This window comes from Odocoileus virginianus, chromosome 33 (genome assembly GCF_023699985.2).
Source record: "Odocoileus virginianus isolate 20LAN1187 ecotype Illinois chromosome 33, Ovbor_1.2, whole genome shotgun sequence".
NCBI classification, from domain to species: domain Eukaryota; kingdom Metazoa; phylum Chordata; class Mammalia; order Artiodactyla; family Cervidae; genus Odocoileus; species Odocoileus virginianus.
In genome coordinates this window covers 13,560,376-13,586,443 of record NC_069706.1, presented here as the reverse complement: position 1 = coordinate 13,586,443, position 26,068 = coordinate 13,560,376, and the positions used below count along the sequence as shown (strand labels likewise).

The 26,068-nt window shown below is 45.9% G+C and overlaps 1 protein-coding gene across 4 annotated transcripts in view; it reads right to left on the bottom strand.

Annotated features, from left to right (window-relative positions):
- Positions 1 to 26,068, bottom strand: part of NDE1 (nudE neurodevelopment protein 1) — a 38,354-nt gene that overhangs the window by 10,252 nt on the left and 2,034 nt on the right. For 2 of the 4 annotated variants that reach the window (XM_020872243.2, XM_020872247.2), the window contains exons 1-4: positions 24,469 to 24,556; positions 15,649 to 15,775; positions 13,738 to 13,891; positions 9,227 to 9,375 (exon numbers count right to left, since the gene is read on the bottom strand). In XM_020872243.2, the coding sequence (XP_020727902.2) occupies positions 9,227 to 9,375; positions 13,738 to 13,891; positions 15,649 to 15,731 (386 nt within the window). In that variant the 5' untranslated portion in view covers positions 15,732 to 15,775; positions 24,469 to 24,556. Of the gene's footprint in view, positions 1 to 9,226; positions 9,376 to 13,737; positions 13,892 to 15,648; positions 15,776 to 22,926; positions 23,236 to 24,468; positions 24,557 to 26,068 lie in introns of those variants that run through there. The other 2 variants (XM_020872245.2, XM_020872244.2) reach the window with 2 other exon arrangements.

The window sequence follows — 26,068 nt, the reverse complement described above, 5'->3', positions numbered from 1 at the left end:
AAAAATTTTTTTTCCATTTTTTAAATGTTGTATCTATAAGAGATGATGGGTTTTCACTAAACATATTGTGATAACCATTTCATTATGTATGTAAGTCAAATCCTTGAGCTATACACCCTTAAACTTATACAGTGCTGTATGTCAATTACATCTCAATAACACTGAAAGAAAAAAATGGCCAGGAAAACTGTGAAAGAGAAAAGATCAGGGAAGCTAGTTCCACCAAAAACAAAGAACATGTTATTACGAAGCCTCAATAACGAAGAGGGCTGCAGTGCGCAAGTTATAAGACCAGACAGGTCGAAGAGAACCAAAGGTCCAGAAATAGATCCAAATGCATATGAGAATTTAATTTATGATAAAGGTGCCATCACAAATCATCAATGAAAAAGACGGCTGGTTCAATTTTAGGTCTGGGGACTACCAGGCAGCCACCTGGAAAAAATTAATGTTGGATCTAATGTTGCACCCCAAGATGAACTGCAACTGGATCAAAAACTTAAACTCACTAATTGGTCAAAATCTACCACTGGCTTCTGGAATGCCAGAGAAATGAAGACCAACTTCAGTGGCATTTCTGGCGTTCCTGAACTTATGTGGATCAATAACCACCTGCCGGTATACACTCAGTTTGACTGGGTAATATCAGCAGGGCACAGCACTTAGGTCTATTGTTACTTTGTGAATATTTGCTTTCAATTAAAGGTAAATATACTAGTTGTCACCTGAGCGACAAATAGCTCTATGTGCTTTATACACTGAAATTCTATCAACTGATACATAAAAGCGTATCTATTTTATAAGAGTAAAATCCATAAAAGCATATTTATTATAGCAAAATGCTGCAATACATAATAACTATGAAAGCAGTTAATCTCACAGACAGTTATGAGAAACTGAAAACAGGAAAGCAGAAAAATAGGTTTTCAGTAAATATTCATATTAAGAGATACATCTTCTCTTCAGTAGAGGAGATTAAGAAGAGGTAGCAAGAATACACAGAAGAACTGTACAAAAAAGGTCTTAATGATCCGGATAACCACGATGGTGTGATCACTCACCTAGAGCCAGATATCCTGAAATGGGAAGACAAGTGGGTCTTGGGAAGCATCACTACAAAGCTAGTGGAGGTGACAGAATTCTACCTAAGCTATTCCAAATCCTAAAAGACGATGCTGTTAAAGTGCTGCATTCAATATGTCAGCAAATTTGGAAAATTCAGCAGTGGCCCCAGTACTGGAAAAGGTCAGTTTTCATTCCAATCACAAAGAAGGGCAATGCCAAAGAACGTTCTAACTACCGCACAACTGCACTCATTTCACATGCTAGCAAGATAATGCTCAAAATTCTCCAAGGTAGGCTTCAACAGTATGTGAATTGAGAACTTCCAGACATACAAGCTGGATTCAGAAAAGGCAGAGAAACCAGAGACCAAATTGCCAACATCTGTTCGATCACAGAGAAAGCAAGGGAATTCCAGAAAAACATCTACTTCTGCTTCATTGACTATGATAAAGCCTTTGACTATGTAAATCACAACAACCATAGAAAACTCTTATTAAAGAGATGGGAATACCAGACCACCTTACCTAGCTCCTGAGAAAGTAGCAATAGTTAGAACCTTACATGGAACAAAGGAGTGGTTCAAACTTGGGAAAGGAGTAACAAAAGGCTGTATATTGTCACCCTGTTTATTTAAATTATATGCAGAGTACATCGTGTGAAATGCTGGGCTGGATGAATCACAGGTTGAAATCAAGATTGCTGGGAGAGATATCAACAATCTCAGATATGCAGATGATACCATTCTAATGGCAGGAAGTGAAGAGGAACTAAAGAGCCTCTTGATGAGAGTGAAAAAGGAGTGAAAAAGCTGGCTTAAAACTCAACAGTCAAAAAACTAAGATCCTGGCATCTGGTTCTATCACTTCATGACAAATAGAAGGGGAAAAAGTAGAAGCAGTGACAGACTTTGTTTTCTTGGGCTCCAAAATCACTGTGGATGGTGACTGCAGTCATGAAATTAAAAGACACTTGCTCCCTAAAAGGAAAGCTATGATGAACCTAGACAGTGTATTAAAAAGCAGAGACATCACTTTGCCGACAAAGGTCCATACAATCAAAGTTATGGCTTTTCCAGTAGTCATGTGTGCGTGTGAGAGTTGGACCATAAAGAAAGCTAGGTGCTGAAGAATTGATGCTTTTGAACTGTGATGTTGGAGAAGACTCTTGAGAGTCCCTTGGACTGAAAGGAGATCAAACCAGTCAATCCTAAACAAAATCAATCTTGAATATTCACTGGATGGACTCTGGCCATTTGATATGAAGAGCTGACTCATTTGAAAAGAGCCTGATGCTGGGAAAGACTGAAGGCAAAAGGAGAAGAAGGGGCAGAGGATGAGATGGCTAGATAGCATCACTGACTCAATGGACATGAATCTGAGCAAACTCCGGGAGCCAGTGAAGGACAGGGAAGCCATAAAGTGGCAAAGTGTCGGACACGAATGAGCGACTGAACAACAAGATTTCCTGAATCATTCAAGGTTACCCTTTCACAAGGTCACCCTCTACTCAGTTAAAAGTGCTATTTCATTTTACAGACATACAGCTGGAGGGACCAAAATAAATAATTGTTTGTGCTAAGTTGTTGGTGCTAAGAAATTACTGTTCTTGCAGTAGACAATCAAATTTTTCACACATAACTACTAAAAATTTATAATAAAATTGGGAAGTTTTAAAGTGTTTTCTTTTTTTTAAATAAAACTTCAGCATTCTAGAACTTAATTCATTCTAAAATGATGATTTGGGTCTCTACCTGTTAGGGAATTTAAATAAATGGTTTTGTTTAGGCTTCAAAGACAAAGCAAAACAAACCTCTGACTTTGCTTCTAAGCTGCCTGGACACAGCCCTGACTGCCTGCTGTGAGTGCAAGAAGACAGGAGAAAAATCTTGAAATTGTCACACCCATGGAGGGGTCTTGGCCAATCAAGCCCCAGGCTTAACAACATTCCAAGTTTTACAAGAGAGAACAAACAGCATTAACATGAAACCAGGGCTGCAATTTGCTCACAGATTGATGATGAGATCAGTTTGCGTCCTGGGATTATAAGCGGGAACCCCGAACTGCATTATTTGTAGTCTCACCCAGAGCGGACACACTGCCTGGGCCCTTTACCCAACTGGGACTCCAGATGTGCTGTCACGAGACTTCCCAGCCCTGTAAGAGTCTGGATGTTGGTCAAAACCCAGCACAGTAGCCTCTGCTATGTCTATTTCTCTTTTCTTTCAATGTTAGTATATTGAAAGTAAGCTAGATAACCTCTAATAAATATTGGTATTATTTATTTGTATATAACAAGTGGCTTATTTCATTAACAAATCTTCAAGCCTGAGACAAAAGTGAAAACTTTTGGCAAAACACTACCACATCTGATTGTAACATTCAACTATTCACCATTTATAACTTTATTCCTACTCTGTCTCAGGTATTCCTTTGGAAAAGGTGTAAGGATTATTTACATACTCTAATGTACTGCCTACAGATTATAAAATAAAGTCAAGCATGTATCTGTTGATACTTTTTAAGTGGACCCATCTTTACATTTAGAAATGTCTCTTAATAGTAGGATTCCCTCATGGCTCAGATGGTAAAGAATCCACCTGCAATGCAGGAGACCTGTGTTCGACCCCTGGGTCGGGAAGATCCTCTGGAGAAGGAAATGGCAACCCACTCCAGGAATCTTGCCTGGAGAATTCCATGGACAGAAGAGTCTGGAGGGCTACAGTCCATGGGGTCACAGAGTCGGACACGACTGAACAACTAACACTCACATTTAGCATCTAGCTAAACTATGAATCCAATGCATCTTCAGGAGAGACAAAGAGAAAGAGAAAGGAAGGGCAAAGAATACTAGATGAAAATGTAACTAACTGGTTTATAAACCATGGACTGCAGATAAATTTGCCTACACAGAAATCCAAGTAACTTTCAACAGTAACGTATGCAGCAGCCAAAGATGGAAGACAGATGAGAAACTCCCCAACGCTTTAAATTCTCATCACAGACAAATATATAAACATCTCCTGAAAGTGATGAGAAAAAACAACTAGTAACCCAATCTGAAAATAGGCAAAGATAAACAGAGTTCACAGAAAAAGAAATAAAAGTTATCAAACACATGAAAAGGAACTCAAGGTCATTCATAATCTAGAAACGTACCTATTTGTCACCTATTACACTGGCAGAAATCCAAAGCTTGAAAAATGCCCGTTAGTGAAGCCAGTTGGAAAACAGACTTACACGGGTGTTGGGATGTGAACTGGTACCACGACAGAGCACAACCAGGTCAAAACTATCAAAATTACACGCATATATCCTCTGACCCGGGAATTCCACTTCTGGAAATTTACTCTACATATATGCATCTGTGCAAGCAACAAGTATCATTCACTATAGCAACGCTTATCACCGCAAAAGAATGGAAATGCAGCAAATATCCATCCACAGGGGAATAGATTAATAAATTATTATGTATCATATAATACCAACCATACAATAAAATAGTATGCGCTTGGGAAGAAACCACCAACAACAAAGAATGCTCTGTGTCCTATCACAGAAAGACCTCCAAGATCTATTATGTGACAAGGCACTAGTACAATATGTACAATAGTGGGTACAGAATGCTCTTTTGTGGAAAAAGGAGGGAGTGGGGAGAATAATACAAATTTCTGTTTTTGTTTGCTTGAATTTGAATTTCAGAATGCTAGCCCTCTGTATGGTATTTCTGAATCACGTGAATGCACTCTCTCTTTGTGACAGGCTGCATGACGGCCCCCAATTCTTCACCCTCCCTCTATCCACACCCTTGCTTCAGCCTCTCTGTGGGTGGAATGTACTTTCCCAGCCCTTAATGTGGCTTGGCCGTGTGACTTGTTTTCATCAATGAGTGGAAATGGTCGCATGCCAGGGGCTTGCCAGAAATCAGAACATACTATAAAGGCCACAGTAACCAAGTCATTATGGAAAGTGGAAGTGTTGGTCACTCAGTTGCATCCAACTCTTTGCGACCCCATGCGACTATAGCCTGCCAGGCTCCTCTGTCCATGGAATTCTCCAGGCAAGAATACTGGAGAGGGTTGCTATTTCCTTCTCCAGGGGATCTTCCCAACCCAGGGATCGAACCCAGGTTTCCCACATTGCAGGCAGATTCTTTACTGTCTGAGCCACTGGGGAATCTCTAGTCATTACGGTGTTGGCTGTAATTCACAAATTACACACTGGGTCAGAAGAGAAAAGAATCCTGCATTAGACTCCAGAATATACTCAGCTCTCCACACCTGTGGGTGCCACATCCTTGGATCCAACAAACTGCAAATCAAAAATTCTGTAAAAAAACCCCCAAAATCCAGAATGTTCCAAAAAGGAAAACTTGAATTTGCCGCTCACTAGCAACTGTTTATGGAGCTTTTGACTGACTGTATTGCTGTGTTTAATCGCTCAGTCATGTCCAACTCTTTGCAACCCCACGGACTGTAGCCTGCCAGGCTCCTCTGTCCATGGGATTTTCCAAGGAAGAACACTGCAGTGGCTAGCCATTTCCTCGTTCAAGGAATCTTCCCGATCCAGGGATAAAACCTGTGTCTCCCACGTTTCCTGCACCGCAGGGAGATTCTTTATTGCTGAGTCAGCAGTCTTGGGTTGTATTAGGTATTATAATTAACCTAGACATAATTTAAAGTATATGGAAGGCTACACATAAGCTATATGCAAATACTATACCATTTCATTTAAGGGATTTGAGTATCCACAAAGTCTGGTATCCTCAAGGGTCCTGGAACCAATTCCCCCCTGGATACCAAGGGACAACTGAATGAAAGGTTAACATGTGACAGAGATGTGCTCAATTCAGAGGAAAAAAGATGAAGTGTTTAACACAAAGTACTGGCACAAGTGGCTATCTACCTAATGAAAATAAAATAGGACACACATTTATACTAGATACAAAAATAAATGCCAGGTGGATTAAAAGCATAAGTTAAAACAATTAATTAAAAAAAAAAAACTTTCAAAAAAATTAAAGAGAATACACACATAATCAAATGATCAATGGACTTCCCGGGTGGTACAATGGATAAGAATCCACCTGCCAATGAAGGGGACACAGGTTTGATTCCTGGTCTGGGAAGATTCCGCATGTTGGGAAGCAACTAAGCCCGTGCATCGCAACTACTGGGCCTGCGTGCCTAGAGCCCGTGCTCCACAAGAGAAGCCATCGCAATGAGAAGCTTGCGCACTGCAAGGAGAGAAGCTCCCCTCTGTCCCCCAATCACTTGCTGCAAACAGAGGAAACCTATGCACAGTGAAGACCCAGCGCAACCGAAAATAAATAAAAACAATCAAGGGGATCTCCACAGTGAAGCCTGGAAATCTAGAAGCAATAAAAGGAGACATAACTAATGACCTAAGAAAGAAAAATATTTATGGAAAATCATACCACAAAGTCAACAGACAAAAGTTTATTCTGCAAAATATGTTTTTAAGACAGGACAAAAGATTAGTAGCAAAAATAAATATAGAACTTTTACAAACTAATTTTTTTTTTTTTTAAAAAAGGTTCCACTTCTGCTAACACTAAGGTAGCTTGTATCAATCCAAATATCCTAGAGATTACAACTACAAACACTGGGTAAAAGAAGAAAAACAATGATCTGACAGCCCTGGCTAAAGCTGGAAGGAAGCCAACACATGGAAGGAACAGAAGTGACTGAATCCTGTATCTTTATAAGCTTTGTGTCTGTGGCTTGGGTGATAAAAATCCACCACCTTGGGGGAGTCCCCAGTTCTGCATATAAACTCTTCCCCCATCTCTGACTGATCCAAACCATGCAGACATGAAGCAGCCTAATTAAAAGAATCAGATTTCAGCTATTTCCCATCAAGGGGAGACAGAGTTTGGAGTATGAGTTCAGCATACTTAATAAACAAACAAACAAAAACATAACAGAATCCATAGCTTCTGTAACACATTATTCATAATGCCCAGAATGTAATCCAAAATGACTAGACAAATGAAGAGCAAGAAAATGTGACCCAAAACTCAAGAGAAAGGTGATTACAGGAAATCAACCCTGAGGTAACCCAGATGTTATAATTAGCAGAAAAGGATCTTAAAGAAGCTATTAAAACTATGCTCAAGGATGTGAAGAAAGAAATCTCAATAAAGCAATAGGAAATTTTAGATCTGAAGATAAAGTACCTAAAATAAAACAGTACTGGAACTGACTTCCCACCAGAACTGGAGGAGGGAAGAAGCAGTCAGTGGACCTGAAACCAGATCAACAGAAATAATCAAATCTGAGGAACCAAGAAAAATAAAATTGGGAAAAGATATGAACAGAGCATCAGGGAACTGTGTGACAATATCAAAAGGATCAACATGTGTGTTGCTGGTGTTCCAGAAGGACAGGAGAGGAAGAAAGGGGCAGCAAAAACACTTGAGGAAATGATGACCAAAGTTAAACTTGGCAAAGGATAAAAACCAAAGAAGCCCAGCAACCCCCTATCAGGAAAAATACATACAAAACCTAGGAACATCACAATCAAACTGCTAAAAACCAACAATACAGTGAAACTCTTGAGAGCAGCCAGAGAAAAACACTAGGTTATAAACAGGGGAGTGACTATTTGGGTTACCACTAGCTTCTAACCCCCAGTAAGGAGTTCAAAAGACACCAGAACATCTTTAATGTGCTGAAAGAAAAGAAAACAAAACCAAACCCTATCAACCTGAATTCCATATCCAGCAAAAATTTCCTTTACCAATGAAGGCAAAAGAAAGACATTTCCAGAAAAACTACAGAGAGGAGAATTCACCATTAGCAACCCAGCACCACAAGAAATCCTAAGGGAAGTTCTTCAAGCTGAAGGCAAATGATAACCAGAGGGAAACTTCAGGAAGGAATGAACCAGAAACCATAAACATATGGCTAAATATAAAAGGCTATCTTTTTAATCTCTTACTTTCATGCATTAAAGCTATAGCATAAAGTTTGAGGGCAGTAAGTGAAATGCTAAGGTTTAGAGACTGTTACATTTGGTACACAGTTAACTAACTAGACTGAAAAGCTGAGCATTCAGTTCAGTTTGGACTGAAAAATTGTCCAAATTGATGGAACCGTACACTCCTTATGATTGATGCATGTTGCTGTAATTTACATCTAAATTTTTTTAAGTACTTTCTTAAAAAAAAAAAAGCACCTGGCTCACAGTAGTTATTCAATTACTGTTATTTATTATTGTTAGTAGTCTGCTAAACTATAGAACATTGGTTTAAGAAATACTGTCTCATCACTGAAAGCACCGCAGATGTCCATCAGCAGATGAACGGATAAAGAAGATGTGGTACATACGTACAATGGAATATTACTCAGCCATAAAAAAGAACAAATTTGAGTCAGTTCTAATGAGGTGGATGAACCTAGAGCCTCTTATACAGAGTGAAATAAGTCAGAAAGAGAAAAACAAATATTGCATATTAACGCATACATATGGAATCTAGAAAATGGTATTGATAAACCTATTTGCAGGGAAGGAATGGAGACGCAGATTAGAGAATGGACTTGGGGACGCAGTGGGGGAGGGAGAGAGTGAGACGAATGGAGAAAGTGGCGTCAACACATATACACCCTCAGGTGTAAGATGGATAGCTGGTGAGCAGTTGCTATATAGCACAGCCTGGCCCTCTGTGATGACCTAGAGGGGTGGGATGGGGGAGGGGAGAGGGGGAGTATATATATATAATTATGGCTGAGTTATTCTGTGGTGGAAGCCAGCACAATATTGTGAAGATTAAAAAACAAAGAAAGAAATACCATCTTATCTCAGGGCCAACTGAGCACACGCTTGTCCTTCCACCCAGAATGTTCTCACCCGGTACTCTTCCCCTGGATAATGCTGAGGCATCCCTCGGTCTTAGCCTAAAGGGCATTTCCTTTGAGAAGCCTTGCCCAGCATCCTCCCAGCAACGGACAAATGAATGTCTCGGATCACATGCGCCCACAGCGCCCTGGACCTGCAGCACTTCTGCCTGTTGGCCATTTCCCACGAGGGTGTAGAGCCCAGGGGCCCTGGCTCTGCTCTCTGCTGAATCCCCTGCCCTCGGCACAGTGTGTGGTACCCAGAGACGAAAGGACCCCAGACCTCCTTTCCCCTTCCCCACACACCGTTTGGCTCTTTCCAGGTCATCGTTGGCTTGCTCCAGCTCTCTGATGTACTTCTGCAGTTTATCCTTAATGGCTTTTGTCTGGGCGAGGTCATCCTCCAAGGCCGAGATCTGCTGGTAGCCTTCAGAATGCTGGGTTTTAAACTTCTCCTGAAGGACAGAATCGACACTGAGTGAATGACTTAAGACTCCCAACAAGGATGTCTATTTCCTTGCCCCGTCATCTCCTTAGGATGCTGAAGGTCAATCCTGGGACGTACTCCCTCCCATTGCGATGCACGTGTGTGGTTCCTAGCCACTAAGCATCCATTCCTCCCCCCTGCACAGCCCGCCGACACCCCAATTTCTTGAGGACCTCTCGCAGCCTCCACCACGGCCAGGAGACAAGCCTAAGCTCAGTCAGGAGACCCTTCTGTCCACAGACCTGGGCTCTTAAGCGAGTGAGGGATGATGGGGGGAGCCAGGAGCTGTCCAGTTCTGAGTGCTTCCTGAGCATCTGTCTGTACCTGGCCCCCTCCCACTATGGTCCCTGCCGCCTCTGGTGTCCAGAAGCCCCCAACCATCTTCAGCCATTCTGTGCAAGGTATCCACAGCCATAGGAAGCATCATCAACCTCTCTGAGCCTGACCCGCAAGAGCAATACTGACGCCCTTCACGTGACATCCCTGGGTTACAGGAACAAGAGCAAAAATCCCAGTGACTTTGGTGCTCATGCGTCACAGTCAGAGCAGGACTGTGTTCAATGACTGTTCTGACTTTGTGACCCGGGATGCTCTCCCTGTGGCATGGGGTATTTAGAAGGAACCTGGGCACCTCTGGGGAGGGGGGAAGAGCAGGGAGGAAGGGGGAGGAAGGAGGAAGGGAAGATAAGAAGGAAAAAACCGTAACTGTTGCTTTTACCAAAAGAAGCTTAGTGACCTGGCCAGTGCTTTCTGAGGCAAGGAAGCTCTCAGATGAATTCTCAGGAATCTGCTGGCCCCGGTGACAGCAGCTAACGTGTACTGTGGGCTTCCCTGGCGGCTCAGTGGTAAATGACCCATGCCAAGCAGGAGATGGGAGTTTGATCCCTGGGTCAGAAAGATCCCCTGGAGCAGGAAATGGCAACCCACTCCAGTATTGATGCCTGGAGAATTCCATGGACAGAGGAGCCTGGCGGGCTACGTCCATGGGGTCTCAGCGATTAAAACGGCAACATTTACTGCAGGCTACCCTGCGCGAGCCTCTGGGCTCAGGACACCCCTCCCGCTGCCTGACTGAACGCCATTTCCGAGGTGTGAGAACTGAGGCTCAGGCCCATCATCAGCCCAGAGTCAACCGGGAGCAAACGGCGGAGCCAAGATCCATCCTGGGCCACCCGGGCTCACGCTCGTGGAACAACAACGCTCAACGGCCCTGGACCACTTCTGCCTAGGTTCACCATGGAACTGATCACACACACGTGCATACACACTCACACTCCCATGCTCTCCCTGTCTGGCTCAGCTTTCAAATTATTGTCTGTCATCCAACAATCTCACCAGCTTTCCGCCGTCTACACAGAGGAACGAAGATACTCCCTGCCCACAGGAAAGGCCTGAGCCTAATTTGAAAGTTATAAACAAGCCAACTCCTGTCTTTCCTCAGTCAGTCCGTACACAAAGCTGTTGCTAAGAACAGTGTGGAGGCTCTGGGGAGGGTGAGGTAATGTTGCCCGGGGCCAGAAAGGCGTGGCCAGAGCCTTCGTGAGAGGAGAAGGGCCTCAGGACAGACAGACAGACGGTTACAGGGCAGGGGTGTCCGTCCTCAGCCACTCAGTCTCCTCAGATGCTCTGTTTCCTGCCTGGGAGCACAGGAAGCATCCCAACTCCGACAAGCAGGGGCCGAGCCGGCCCAGGCTCGGGCGAATTCCCAGGCGTGGCTCTGATCGCGTCCACCCTTGGCCTGGGTGCACCCCCAAAATAAAACAGGAGGGTACAGGATCCCAGGTCATTAACCTAAATTCCTACGTGGGTTCCCAGAGGACGCGGTTAACGGGGCTTGTCCACCAGCACAGAGATTCAAATGATGTCCTTTGAACGTGGGACATGAAAAAGCTGTTGGGCTTTCATCTGGGGCTAATTATAATAAACTGTCAGCTGATGGAGGCATCAATAGACGCTCTGTTGGATCCCTTACAAGCTTTTTTATTCATCTGGCGATGAATAAGCCAGTTGTCAAGGAGTCCGACTCAGTTGAAGACTTTTCTCTTCGGTGACAGAAATATGTGCCGCGGGCCGTTCTTCACTCTGAGGTTGTCCCCTTCCTCTCCCTGTGGCTCACAAACCTCACAGACAGGTCTTCTGCCAGTTCAAGGGCTTGGTCTGGAAGTGGTTAATTACTTAGCAAATGTACATTTATCAGCATCTGTGCAAGTCCTCCTAACCTCTCCAAACCATGGTTCAAACCACCAGTCTTCTGGCCCTGAGCCCCCTTCAGTGTAAAAGCTGTATTGGTTCCCCAGTGCCTAGGGCCGCAGTCAGGCTGTTAACAAAATGAGTGACGTGGGCCAGGTGTAACCCACAGATGACACTCAGCCCCCGACGTCAGAGTTGGGGAGATGGGGGGACAGTAGCTGGGACTGGGGTGACCTTGCCCTAAGCAACCACGACTCTGCCTTTTGCGGGTATGGATGAAGGCCAGGCTGGGGTGGCAGGAGCCACCCAGAGGAAGATCAAAGGAAACTGGAAATCCAAGTTCTTACAAGAAGCCTCACAATTCTGAATGTAGATATTAAATATTTTTTTAAAAAACCATTAAAGAAACAAATGTTACTATCAAAAGAATTCTGAACCACAAGCAAACCTTCACCTCTAGTTAACAGCCTACTGCAATATTTACAGGGAAGCATACAGAAGTTGGTGATTCACTTTGAAATGCCTGGGAAGACAGACTGATGGACGGACAGATAATAAAGAGCAAGTTTGGCAGAGGTCATTGGCAGAGCCAAGGTGGTGGATATACAGTTGTTCGTTGGGAAATTCTTTCAACCAGACCATGTGCTTGAAAGCTTTCATGATAAAATGTTGAGTGAAAACCACCAAAGGCTTACGCAAACCACATCTATGGGCCAGACTGACCTGCGGATGGCTAGCCTGGGCTCTGGGGTCTACACCATTAAAGCTCTGAGTCCACCGTTCAGCTTCAAAAGTCTGTGGGGTCTTTCCTCCGCTACTCCTCACCCCTCAATCCCCAGTCCATCTGCTGGCCCCACTTTCTCCTGTGTGCTAGTAAAGCCGGATTCCCAAGGTCCACTTGACGTTCATTCTTGCCTGTGTCTGAGCATCGTTTTGCTAAATGCTTCCAGCTGTCATGTCTGTCTTCCCCACGAGGCTTCCAGAAGCCAGGGGCACACCTCTTTCCTGTGGAACACACCTAGCCCTGGGCTCACACTGCAGGACCTTGGCTCCCCCCCCCACCCCTACCGCGGCTCATCAAAATAAATAGGAGCAGCTCTGTTTTTAAAAAAAGAAATTATGAAAGAAAAAAAAAACACAGGCCTGCTGGAGCCCCACCCAGAGTTCCTGAGAACCAGAATCTCAGGGCAGGGTGGGGCCAGGCCCATCTAATGTTTACAAAGCCGGCCAGGTGACCCTGTCTGGCAGGGAGAGCTGAGAGCCATCTCTAAGGCCAACGTAACACTTTGCGAGCATCTGTAACTCGCACAGCGTGTTCTCAGAGCAGTGGTTCTCCAGATACTCAGCAATGTCTGCAGGTACTTCTGCGGTCGCCACCTGAGGCAGGAGGTGCTACTGGTGTCTAGTGGGTACAGACCAGGGATGCTGTTGGACACCCCGCCACGTAAAACTCAGCCCTGGCAACAAAGAGTCATGTGGCTTCAAATGTCAAGAGAGCCCGGGCTGAGGAGCCTGAGCTCTGCCCAACAGAACTTTCCACAATGATGGAAACATTCTACAGCCTCTACATTCACACTGACACCCACTAGAGACGTGTGGCTACTGAGCACTCGAGAGGTGGCTAGTAAGACTGAGGAATTAAACTGCTCTTTATTTTACTTTCATTAAACTTAAATGTCAATTGCCACACGTGGCATTCCGGACAGCATAACCCTGGGCCTTATAACAATCAGCAATTCCAGCCATGATCCATACTCTAGAAAAGTCTACCTTCCACATGTGCTGTGGGATTGCTAAGCATGGCCACCAGACACGTGTGAGACCTGTCTTCAGTTCAATTCAGTTCAGTTGCTCAGTCGTGTCTGACTCTTTGCAACCCGAGGGACTGCAGCACGCCAGGCCTCCCTGTCCACCACCAACGCCTGGAGTTTACGCAAACTCATGTCCATGGAGTCGGTGATGCCATCCGACCATCTCATCCTCTCTCTTACAGGGGCATTGGGAGCTCAAGGGCCCCTCAGCCTGCAGTTCTGGGGGTGGGAGGGAGCCTGGGCCAGGGCCACACCCACAGGCTCCCTTCTCTGGTCATGGGTGCGGACGCCCACCCACACACCTGGGTATGTCTCCCCCCACCCCTCACCTTGATGGTCTCCAGCTCCATGCGAAGGTGGTTGTTTTCCATCAGCAGGTCCCTGTTTTTGCTCTCAGTTTGCTGCAGCTGGGTCTCCAGTTCTGCCTCGTATTCCCGGCTTTCCTCCTGGAATTCCCGGAGCTCCTCTTGCGTGTTCTCTGCCCTGCAGGATTCCCAGATATCAGCTCATCACTGAGCGCTTACGCGTTGCTGAGTCTTAGACGCGGATCTGCTCTTTATTCAACTCGGCATGATACAGATGATGAGGTCATCTGTCTCAAGGTCCTCCCAGGCGGCGCTAGTGGTAAAGAACCCACCTGCCAATGCAGGAGACCTAAGCGATGCAGGTTTGGTCCCTGAGTCAGGAAGACCCCCGGAGGAGGGCGCGACAAGCCACTCCAGTCCCCTTACCTGGAGGACCCGTGAACAGAGGAGCTTGGCGGGCCACAGTCCATGGGGTCACAGAGTTGGACACAACTGAAGCGACTGAGCGCACACACACGCACGTCTCAAGGTCAAATGAGTCAGAGACAGAGCATGGAGCCGCGCCCACGTGTGCCCGACCACAGCCCTTTCTTAACCAACCCACCGTCCACTCATTCATTCGATGTGTATCTTCTGGGACCCAACATACAGTAAATATACTTCAGACTGTATACTCTCTGCAGAGTTATTTACAAGCAGAAACTGGACATAATACAAAGGTTCACTTACCATACCACTACCTAGGGTCCCTGGCTCCATATCCCAAACACCCAATTCTGGCTTCTCAATCCTTAAAATTCAAGGCTTTTTTTTTAAAAAAAAAAAAACAAGCCCTTCCCTGGTGGCTCAGATGGTAAGGCGTCTGCCTGCAAAGTGGGAGACTTTGGTCCGATCTCTTGGTCAGGAAGATTCCCCTAGAGAAGGAAATGGCAACCCACTCCAGCATCCTTGCCTGGAAAATCCCATGGACAGAGGAGCCTGGTAGGCTACAGTCCATGGGGTCGCAGGACAAGACTGAGCGACTTCACTTTCACTTTAAATCAAACTAAGAATAAAGAGCTTGAACAAGAGCCTTAGAGGGGCTAGAATAAGGCCTGCCTGAGCAGATTACAAAAATCCATGAGAAACAATGTTAAACACACACCCACAGCTCCCAGATAGGGGCACTGAAACACCTGTTTCAAATTTAAAAGCTTGTAACAACCTAGACTGCTAGATTAGGGAGAAGTTCTCTCCCACACACCAAGGGCTGACCAGATAAGGCATCTAGGAGTTGATAAAACACTGCCACAATTTGATACTCTCTAAATATGTGTTAAATTCAAATCATATTCATTCCTAAGCCGTCACACCCTATTAACAGAGGGGTACAGATCACTGGGATATGCTAATACCTAAGATTTAAAAAGTCTGAATGTTGAGTTTTTCATAGTTTACTTGTCTTGAATAGTATAACTATGGAGGAACTAAGGTGACTGGCAGTGGAAAGAATCAGAACATGAGAAATTCCTTAAAAATTTATTGACTTAAATAATTTTGCCTATGTTACAAAACAGCAACAATAAAAAGAATAAAAAGAAACCTTTTACACTTAAACAAAGAAACAGACAAACAAAAAACTCTGCCAGAAGATAAGCTGGGAAGTAGCACAGCCCTATGCTTAGGACCCTAGGCTTTGGGGTCCAAATCACAGGTCTGCTGCCCCCGCCTCCCCCCACCCTGGCTGTATGCCTTTTAGACAAATTACTTGCTGTCACTGAGGCTCAGTCCCCCATTGGTAAAATGGGGTGAGAATGGTTTCTCCACGGGCCACCATGGAGATTTAATTGAGATGATTTCACTTATTCACAGGGCTTGGCACACAGCAGGCCCGCAGTAAATGTTCGAGGCCGTCACTGTGGGAAGAAAACGCAAGGTGAGCTTGGGAGAACTGACCTCTGCTTGTAGGTCATGGCCAGGTCTTTCCAGTACTTGGCTTCCTCCTCCTCGGAGCTGAAGGTCTTGCCCGAGTCCGCCATTGTGGAAACGGAGGTAAGAGGTCACTCCTCTTGGTGCATAATGTCTAGGAGAGAAAGTTTTAAAGCTTACCCACATCTGGTTAAACAGCTGATCTTTAACAGAGGTGGGGAAAAATTCCTGAACTTTATGTTGGATTAAATGTGGCCAAAAAAAAAAAAGGCAAAAAACTTAAAAACTAAACCCAGACAGACTACAGTCCATTATTTACATTACATTCATTACATTATATTACAATATGTTACATTCCATGGATGGATACACCTACCAGGATTTGCTGATTTTATTACATCAGAGGGAAGGGGAGAGCAGGGCAGCTTAGGGTTTCTAACTTAGACAACCAGGTGCCTCCATCATCTCCTTCACCACAAATGGAGAATGCCAGGAGGGAAGTCTGCACGGTGAGGGGATACTTGATACCAGCTTCGGACACTTTTAGTTGGATTGGCCTGTGATCCATCAAGATGTAACACTGGATCTGAAACTCGGGGTGAAGTCCGGGCTAACAACAGAAATTTAAGAGTCATGAGTTTGTAGCTGGTTCTTCCCTTTTTCTTGTGACTGAACCATCGAAGAATCCACTGAGGATTATTTATGGAACTCTGAGGAATGCCAGTATCTGAACGCTGAGCAAAGAAAGAACCAGTGATGGAAGGAGACAGGAGAAACAAGTGCAAGGGATGAGAACCAAAAGAGGGACTACCCTGGGAGGAGACAGTTTCAAGGGGAAAATGGGGAATGAATGGTCCATGGTATCCGAGATGCAAGAGAGAAGCTAGTAAGATGAGCTCTGGAAAATATCCACTCACGAGACTTGGTGAAATGTTGGTCACTGGTGATGTAAGCAAGAATGGTTTCAACACCGGGAGGAGGGATAGAGGGGGTGGAGGAGTGACTGGGAGACAAGGAAGAGGAAGTAGACAGGATTTTGGAGAACTGGGTATGAGAAGAAAGGAGACAAATTAGACAAAGTCCCTTGGACAGCAAGGAGATCAAACCAGTCAATCCTAAAGGAAATCAACCTTGAATATTCACTGGAAGGACTGAAGCAGAAACCCCAATACTTTGGCCACCTGATGCGAAAAGCCGACTCATTGGAAAAGACCCTGATGCTGGGAAAGATTGAAGGCAGGAGGAGAAGGGGATGACAGAGGATGAAATGGTTGGATGGCATCACTGACTCAATGGACATGAGTTTGAGCAAACGCTGGGAGATAGTGAAGGACAGAGAAGCCTGGCGTGCTGCAGTCCATGGGTTGGCAAAGAGTCAAACTCGACTTTAGTGACTGAACAGCAGAGGGGAGTGGTGATAAGGGCCTGAGGCTCTGAAGATGCTGAGCTATCCAGGGCAGACCTATCCAGGGCAGAGGTCAGGAACAGATTTCTATTAACACTTATCAGTCCTTGGACTCCTTGCTGATAGCGCTTCTCAATGTAATAGCTTATTTTCTCAATTTGTTTAAGATTCTGTTTGTCAAAAGGTTATTAGGAATTCAAATGAGATTCCTCTAAAGTCCCTTCTTCCCTTCAAGACAGCTCACGGTTCTGTCTTTGGGGACAAAAGAAGGAACACAACCCCCAACTCTGCAAGACATAACTAACAAGCCAAATCTAGGTAAAAAGTACAAATCATTCCGCTAAATATGTCAGTTTTGACATGGACATGATCATCAACCAGGTGGGTCGCTGGTAGAAACTGAACAACAATACCTGCATCTGAGTAAAGCACTTGCTGACAACTCTACATCTGTTAGGACCTGTATTCATATCTCTCCCTTCAAATTTCTCGCCCTTCCCTGATTCAGAAAAAAACATGCCATGTCCCCACCCACTTCCTTCTGGGGAACAGAGTTTCTCTGAGAGCTTGATCAAAGCAGAGAAGCTAGAGGGAGCAGAAAGTTGTTAACCTGATTTTTCCCCCAGTCTGGCATCCCTTCTTCCATCTTTTTATAACAGCACCCCAATGTTGTCTTGGGGGAACCAACTCCACACTCCTTCCATGGGGCTCAGGTGGACTTGTCATCAGCCTCTGCACCCAGGAGATGGCATCAGGCTCAGAGGTGGGACTATCCCAAAGCTGAACCCAATGACAAGGGTGGGTCTAACCCAAGTTGAACCAATGACAAGGATCAGCCTAACTCAAGTTAAGCCAACGACTGGATCAGACGTGGGCCTAACCCAGGCTGAATGAGTTACAAAGATGGGCCTAATCCCAGCTGAGCCAATGATTGGTTCAGGGGTAGACCTAATCCAAGCTGAGACAGTGAGTGTCCAGGCCCAGGCCTTTCAAAGAGCTATCAAGAAAGAAACTCTCTGAAGGTGTAACTAACCTTACTATAAAGATAATTTCACAATATATACATGTCTCAAATCACCATGTGATATGTCAATTTTATCTCCGCAAGCCGGGATCCGTGGTGGGAGGAGTGGAGAAGAAACTCTCTTTCCATTAGGGTTCGTGGTGGTCATCTCCATCACAAGGGAGGCGCCTGCCTGAGAATGAAGCCAAAACAAGAAAGCAGGGCCAAGAGGTGGACACCTGGGTCCAGTCATCCCCGACTGAAGGTGAGGAGGGGTAATCAACTTCCTTTCTTGGGTGTACCAGTTAGGCCTGGATTTCTGCTACCAGAGAGGCCTAATGAATGTTTGGAGTGAACCATCTTGTCTGCTGAAAGTGGAAAGGATAAGAGCACCTAGAGTGTAGATAACAGTAATTACCACGGTGACAGGCAAGGGCAAACCTAATTCTGGTAATCCCTGCTCAAGCCACAAGCTCTAATGAGCCCTGGGCTCATCTAGTATGAGGTCACCAGACAAACGTCTACAGTGTTCAGAGCCCAGAGCCCATGCAATCGTGACTGAGTGTCGTGTGGCCACTGATGATCATGTGGACAGTCGCAACCGCATGGCATGGGGGGACCTAGGTGTACAGGAGGGTGAGAAAGTCAGGAACCAGGAACAGTGAATGTACACTGACTTTTCCTGCTGCTTGGGAAAAGCTCATGTTCAAGTTCATCATCATGAGTCCCTGCCTACTTCTCTAAACATTTCCTACAGCCCTGCCCCTCACCTGCTTATGCTGCAGTCACGCTGCCTTCTTTCTGTTCCTTGAACATACCAAGCGTGCTCCTACCTCAGGGCCTTTGCACCAGCTGCTCTCTCTGCCTGGAATGCACCTCCTTCAGATCTCTGCCCGCAGATTCCCTTCTTGCCATTTAGACCTCAGCTGAACCATCTTCCCCAGAGAGACCTTCTCTGAAGATCCCCCCAAATACCTCCTCCAGCCCTTCACTGCCACATTAATCCCTGCTTCATTTTATTTCATCGCTTTATGAGTTGTGTTTCTGTTTTATCTGAAAAAGTTGGCTTAAAACTCAACATTCAAAAAATGCAGACAGATCATGGCATCCGGTCCCATCACTTCATGGAAAATAGAAGGAAACAGTGGAAACAATGACAGACTTTATTTTCTTGGGCTCCAAAATCACCACAGATGGTGACTGCAGACATGAAATTAAAAGATGCTCCTTGGAAGAAAAGCTATGACAAACCTAGACAGTGTATTAAAAAGCAGAAACATTACTTTCCCAGCAAAGGTTCGTCTAGTCAAAGTTATGGTTTTTTCCAACAGTCACGTACAGGTGTGAGAGTTGGACTATAAAGAAGGCTGAGCACCAAAGAATTGATGCTTTTGAACTGTGGTGTTGGAGAAGACTCTTGAGAGTCCCTTGGACTGCAAGGAGATCAAACCAGTCAATCCTAATGGAAATCAACCCTGAATATTCATTGGAAGGACTGATGCTGAAGCTCCAATACTTTGGCCACCTGATGCAAAGAGCTGACTCATTAGGAAAGACCCTGATGCTGGGAAAGATGGAAGGCGGGAGGAGAAGGGGACGACAGGGGGCGACAGAGGATGAGATGGTTGGATGGCATCACCGACTCAATGGACCTGAGTTTGAAAAAGCTCCAGGAGATGGTGCAGAACAGGGAAGCCTGGCGTGCCATGGGGTTCGCAAAGAGTCGGACACGACTGAACTGAGTGACTGAACAGCAACAACTGGAATATCAGTTTTGAGCACAGGGACCCTCACCATCGGGTTTTTTTAAATTCCCAATGCCGTGAACAGTGTCTGGCATATAACAGGCATTCAATAAATGCTTGCAGAAGGAAAAAACACAGGGGAACATAGAGATTGACCACTCGTTGGAAGGGGATGTGAGATTAAGAAAAAGAAGCAAGAGACCCTCTGAAGGCTAGTTTCTATAAATCTTTAGGATACTTAATGTGTATCTGCGTGCTCAGTCATTCAGTCGTGTCTGACTCTTTGCAACCCCGTGGACTATGGCCCTCCAGGCGCCTCTGTCCATGGGATTGTCCAGTCAAGAACACTGAGTGGTTTCCCATTTCCTTATCCAGGAGATCTTCCTGATCCAGTGATTGATCCTGTCTCTTGCGTCTTCTGTATCAGCAGGCAGATTCTTTACCACTGTGCCACCTGGGAAACCACCATACCACACCTGATCTTAGCCAAATGGCTGAGAAAGGTACTTAATAAGATGGGGAAAAACCTTTCTTGCTTAGCACCCGAGTGGCATCTCATTGATGGGAAGGGGCTGAAGGACAGGGTGTCATGTTGGAAACTACTCACTTCCCAGGTTTACATGATAAGGAATATTCAGTACAGTTACTGGAGTTTTAATAACCTTCATCCTGCAGTCTTACCACGGATGAGTTTTAGAAAAGGGCACTGTGATCATGGCCAGAGAGGCTTAGAATTTAAGCCTTAGTAAAGAAATGAAATTGAGATGTTTTAGGAGGCGCTTCCACTGTGGCTCTAATTACAACCCCTGCATTTTAAAAACACCCCTGAGGGAAGAAGATGATGCTCAAGACTAAGAGGAAAGAAATAACAGCTCAACTTCACTTTCTTATGAAACACCACACTTAAAAATCTAAACCTTTCTTTTTTTCCACTTGAAAATATCTCAGAAAAGTTCTAACCGCGCAGTCTTGTCTGCCACAGACAGCAGGCAAGATGACTGGCAAAGGTTCCCCTTTCCTAGCATTATTTACTCAAGTTTATCATCATCTTCTGTTTGTGGGGTGCTAGGCATTTAATATGTCATTTCCAAACAACTTGACCCTTTCTGTTTACCTCTAAGATGCTGGAGAGAGAGTGTATGTGTACACGCACACGTGCTAAGTCACTTCAATTGTGTCTAACTCTTTCTGATTCTATGGACTGTAGCCCACCAGGCTCCTCTATCCATGGGATTCTCCAAGCAAGAATACTGGAGTGGGTTGCCATGCCCTCCTCCAGGGGCTCTTCCCGAACCAGGGATTGGTAAGGCAATCACTGGGCTTCTTGGGAAGCTGGAGCAGAAACATTACATGTCTTGGCCATCTCCATAGATGCAAAGGAGTGACAGAGGCAAACGAGACCCAAGTGCAAGGGAGGCTTTGAATTCAAATCAAGGTCTCCTTGGGGTTGCCGATAGACTGCACAGAAGTCAGATTCTGTTTTTGGGCCAAGCGGTCTTTTAAAAAGCACTGTGACAGGCAGGTGTCAGTGAGTAGTCATAGCATACACAAGTTTGTACCCACTATCTTCAAACTGGATACTGCATGCATTTATTGCATCTGTGTCAAGGAATCTGGCTTGCTAACTTGCATTCTCAATACACCATCCTGCCGCATCCTGTCCCAGCAGCTCTGTGGGCAAACCACTGGGCACCTCAAATGTATGTGCTACAGCGTGCAAGCACAAACTGGGATCTAGTGGTCCCAGAGGTATTTATTTTCTGTTTTGGATAACTTAGATCTATTACTCTTACAAAAGCATTTCAGCAAGATTTTTTTTTTTTGGCATGTTTTCCATGATTAAACTTATTAGGAAAGTCTGAAAACACACTTGAGACACACACCTTTGATTTCAAAACTCTAGAAAAGACAAAGCAGTCTTTCTCAGCTCTCTTCTGACTGAAGAAAGCCAGCCCAGCTGGTCAGGAGCAATCCACACCTACAAATCATCAGGGATTAACTTCTCCACCCCAGCCACACTCCTTCCCAATCAAAAAACACATGGGAGAGGAGGAGAAAGAAGCTGCCAAAGGCCAGCACAGGCTCCCACAGCTTCCACTTTATGACGCAGGCTTTACATTTTGCATAAGTGACATCACTGGGGCAAAATCAGTCAAGAGTCAGCAAGTCTGACTTCTGCTCAGTGCTTTCAAAGTCTGAAATGATCTACCCACAAAAAAACCTCAGCAGGCATGCAAGGACATATGCTCAAGGGTGCACACCATCACTGAGGGTAATAATGAGGGGGAGCTGGAGAAACTTAACTGAAGACTGATCAGAAAACTGTGCAGTTAAGAAGAATTAAAAGTAATGATATGGAAGAAAGTTTATGTTAAGAAAGTGCCATTTTTCTAGTGTACAGCACATGGAACTCTGCTCAATGTTATGTGGCAGCCTGGATAGGAGGGGGGTTTGGGGAGAATGGATACATGTACATGTATGGCTGAATCCCTTCACTGTTCAGCTGAGACTACCACAATGCTGTTAACTGGCTGTACCTCAATACAAAATAAAAAGTTTAAAGTGTAAAAAAGGGAAAAAAAAGGTGCCATTTTTGTTTGCAAATATACCTTCCTCTGTGTACACAAACAGAAAAGGGTCTGGAAGGAGGTACCAGAATGGGATTAAGGCAGACACTAAGATGAGAACTTGTTCCTGACACCTACTACAATAAATGTTTTTTTTACAATAAGCATATATTGCTTTTGAAATCTTAAGGAGCTTAAAAGTGAACAACAACAAAAAAACCAGAAAGCTACTGTCCAAGGAGAATTTTATGCTACTGAACCAAGATGCCAGGGAGGGAGCTTTTCCTACAGTGGTGTAGTCTCTTCCTTTCCAAACATTTCCCAACACCTACTAAGTACTGCTGAGCACATCAGACCCAAAGCACCTAGAGCAGGACGAGGTGCAAACTGCACAAGCTGCAGACAAAACTTTCTGTCTACCAGCACGGTCCTGTTAAGGAATTATCTTATGAGCAAAGGGAGTGCAATCTCTCTGGCCTCACAGGTTCTAAAGCAAAAGAACACATTCCAGAAACAAAAATAACATCCTAACAGAATAAACGAAGTTAAGAAATTTTTATCCAAAATGGGATAAAAGACACCAACCTTTAAAGGCCTCTGACACTGTAGGAGCATGGATCATCTGCATCTAATCTGACACAAAAGACACACCAAGAGGAAAGATTTAAGTTTCAGAAGTGGTGAAATACCCGTGGTGGCCGTTGTAGGGGGGCGCCGCGGGACAGGTCAGAGATTAGATTACAAGTGGCTCTGAGAGTCGCCGGACTCCAATTACCCTTCAAAGGACCCTACCCACATCCTATGCTTCCCCAGTGGCTCAGATGGTAAAGAATCCGCCTGCAACGTGGGAGACTCGGGTTGGATCCCTGGGTTGGGAAGATCCCCTGGAGAAGGAATGGCAACCCACTCCAGTATTCTTGCCTGGAGACTCCCATGGACAGAGGAGCCTGGTGGGTTACAGTCCACAGGATCAGAGAGTTAGACACAATTGAAGTGACTTAGCACACAGCATGCACAAGCAACTCATTCACATACACACACACACACACACATACACACACACACACACACACACACACACCCTACAATGCCATCCTTTCCTAGAATACATCAACAAAACTCAGAGAAAATCAGAAATTTCTGTCCAGCACAGGCTGCATAGACCATTTCTTTAGAAAGGAATTTAAAGGGACCTAAAAGTAGAGAAAGGCACAACCAGGTACAAACCCTGGACCAAGAAATCAGGGAAGGTCAAGCCCTCAGGAGACAGTGAACTTGAGAGGACTGGAGAAGATAACCTTAGGTTCCCCTCAAAAAAGCAGTGTCCAGGGTTTCCTATGACCCCAGAGGCAGGTAACCCCAGCCACCGCATTCAAGCTCTAGAAGAAGCGTTTTCATCCTTTATCCGATCCTTCCCCAAAGTGCTGTTAGGGGAAATCTGAACCGTCCTGCAGCAGAGATCTGAGAAAGGCGGAGGGAACAAGACCGTTCCAAACACGTTCCCAAAGGGAGGGGAGTGCCAAGGAGGGGGGAGGTTTTTGGAAAAAGGCCTCCGCCGAGGGCGGCAGCGGGGTGGGGACGTGGGCGAGAATGGGGGCAGCGAGGGGGCTACAAGGACGGAGAAGGAGGTGGGGGCAGCAGGAGGAAAGGGCGAGGGCTGCGGGGCAGAAAACTGAGCAAGAAGGAAGACCAGGGGACTCTAAGAAGGATGTCGGGGTGCCAGGGGTAGGGTGGTGGAAAGGAACAGGGCAGAGCAACGGGGCTCCGGGGACCCGGGACGAGCAGGGCAGAAGGGCCGAGGAAATCAAGCAGGGAGGAGAGCGCAGAAAGAGAAAGAAAGTTGGCGACAGGGTGAGGAGACGGGCGCGCAGGACACAAGGGTGGGAAGGCACAAAGTTAGGAAGGGAGGCTCCGGAGAAGCGCGATTTTTCGAGCCCAGCGCCCGGGAAGAGACGCCCAAGTGAGGGGCGCGCCAAGATCCCTGCACGGCGGCGGCCGGGGGTCCCGAGAGAGAAGCAGGCGCCGGGCGGGCAGAAGAGTTTCCCCTCGGCCGTGGCGATGATGAGGACGGCGGCGGCGGCAGCCTCCGAGTAACCCCTACCCCGGGGGCCGCAGCCCCGCACTTACCGACTCTGGCTCTGCGGACCAGCGGCGGCGGCGGCGGCGGCGGGAGGCGGTGCAGCCCCCGGCCTCCGGCCGCCGCCCCCGCCTCCGCGTCCGCGGCCGGCGTCATCCATTGGCTGCCGCGCCCCGGGACCGCGTCCGCTGCGGCCAATCAGCGCCGAGCAGCGCCTTTTGGAAACTTTTTTTCCCAGGTCCCGGGCGCGGCGCGGCCACGCGGCGGCCCGAGGCGGGCTGGCGGGAGGGGTTCTGGGAGGCTCCCGCTGCTGGGCAGGGTTCTGGCCGGGCTTGGAGGCTGCGGGCTGCTCCCTAGACACCGGGGGAACGGGCTTGGACTTGCGGGCCATTTCAAGAAAATATGACTCCCTGCCCTTGACCCCGATTGCATTTTTCTGTTCTTGGATTTCCCCGAAAGCAGATAGAAGAACAAAGATGTACGTCCGCTTAGAGTAAGCAATGTCCCAGGTCCTTCCCAGAACTTTACAACCAAGATAAAAATTTCGACATCATTATCTTATAGGCGTTTGTTTTGGGGCCTTGCCTTGAATCCTAGCTCTGCCCTAGTAGTATGATCTTGAGCAAGTTCAGTCGACTAGTTCAGTCGCTCAGCCATGATGGATTCTTTGCGACCCCATGACTGCAACACGCCAGGCCTCCCGTCCATCACCAACTCCCGGAGTTTACTCAAACTCATGTCCATTTAGTAGGTGATGCCATCCAACCATCTCATCCTCGGTCGTCCGCTTCTCCTCCTGCCTTCAGTCTTTTCCAGGGTCAGGGTCTTTTCTAATGAGTCAGTTCTTCACATCAGGTGGCCAAAATATTGAAGCTTCAACATCAGTGAATATTCAGGACTGACTTCCTTTAGGCTTGCCTGATTTGGTTAGGGCAAGTTAACTCTCTGTGATTTACTTTCCTCATCTATAAAATGGAATTCATGACAGGATTCTACTTATGCAGAGATGAAATGGGTTCACTTAGCATTTGTAAAACGTTTAGACAGTGCCTCAGCACATAGTTAAGTACAATCTATGCAGGAGTAGAAGGGGGCAACAGAGGATGAGATGGTTGGATAGCACTATCAACTCGATGGACATGAGGTTGAGCACACTCTGGGAGATAGTGAAGGACAGGGAAGTCTGGCATTCTGCAGTCCACAGGGTGGCAAAGAGTCGGACACAACTGAGCAACCGAACAACAAAAAATGTAGGTAGTGATCATGATTGTTTTTACTGGTCCCTGGTAGCTCAGTAAAGAATCTGTCTGCAATGCAGGACACCCAGGTTGGATTCCTGGGTGGGGAAGATCCCTTGGAGAAGGAAATGGCAACCTGCTCCAGTACTCTTGCCTGGGAAATCCAATGGGCAGAGAAGCCTGATGGGCTACAGTCCATGGGGTGGCAAGCAACAGACACCAGTTTGTGACTAAACCACCACCGTCTGTGTCAGGCATAATACTAATTTCTTGATGTGGGTTTCTCAGCAGTCCTACTTGTTCACCAGGTAGGTTTATAAATTTTTGCTGAGCACTCACTTATAGCACAATAAGTGTCAGACAAGACACCTGTTTTCAAAGGGCTTGTAGTATTAAGAAAGGACACTAAATC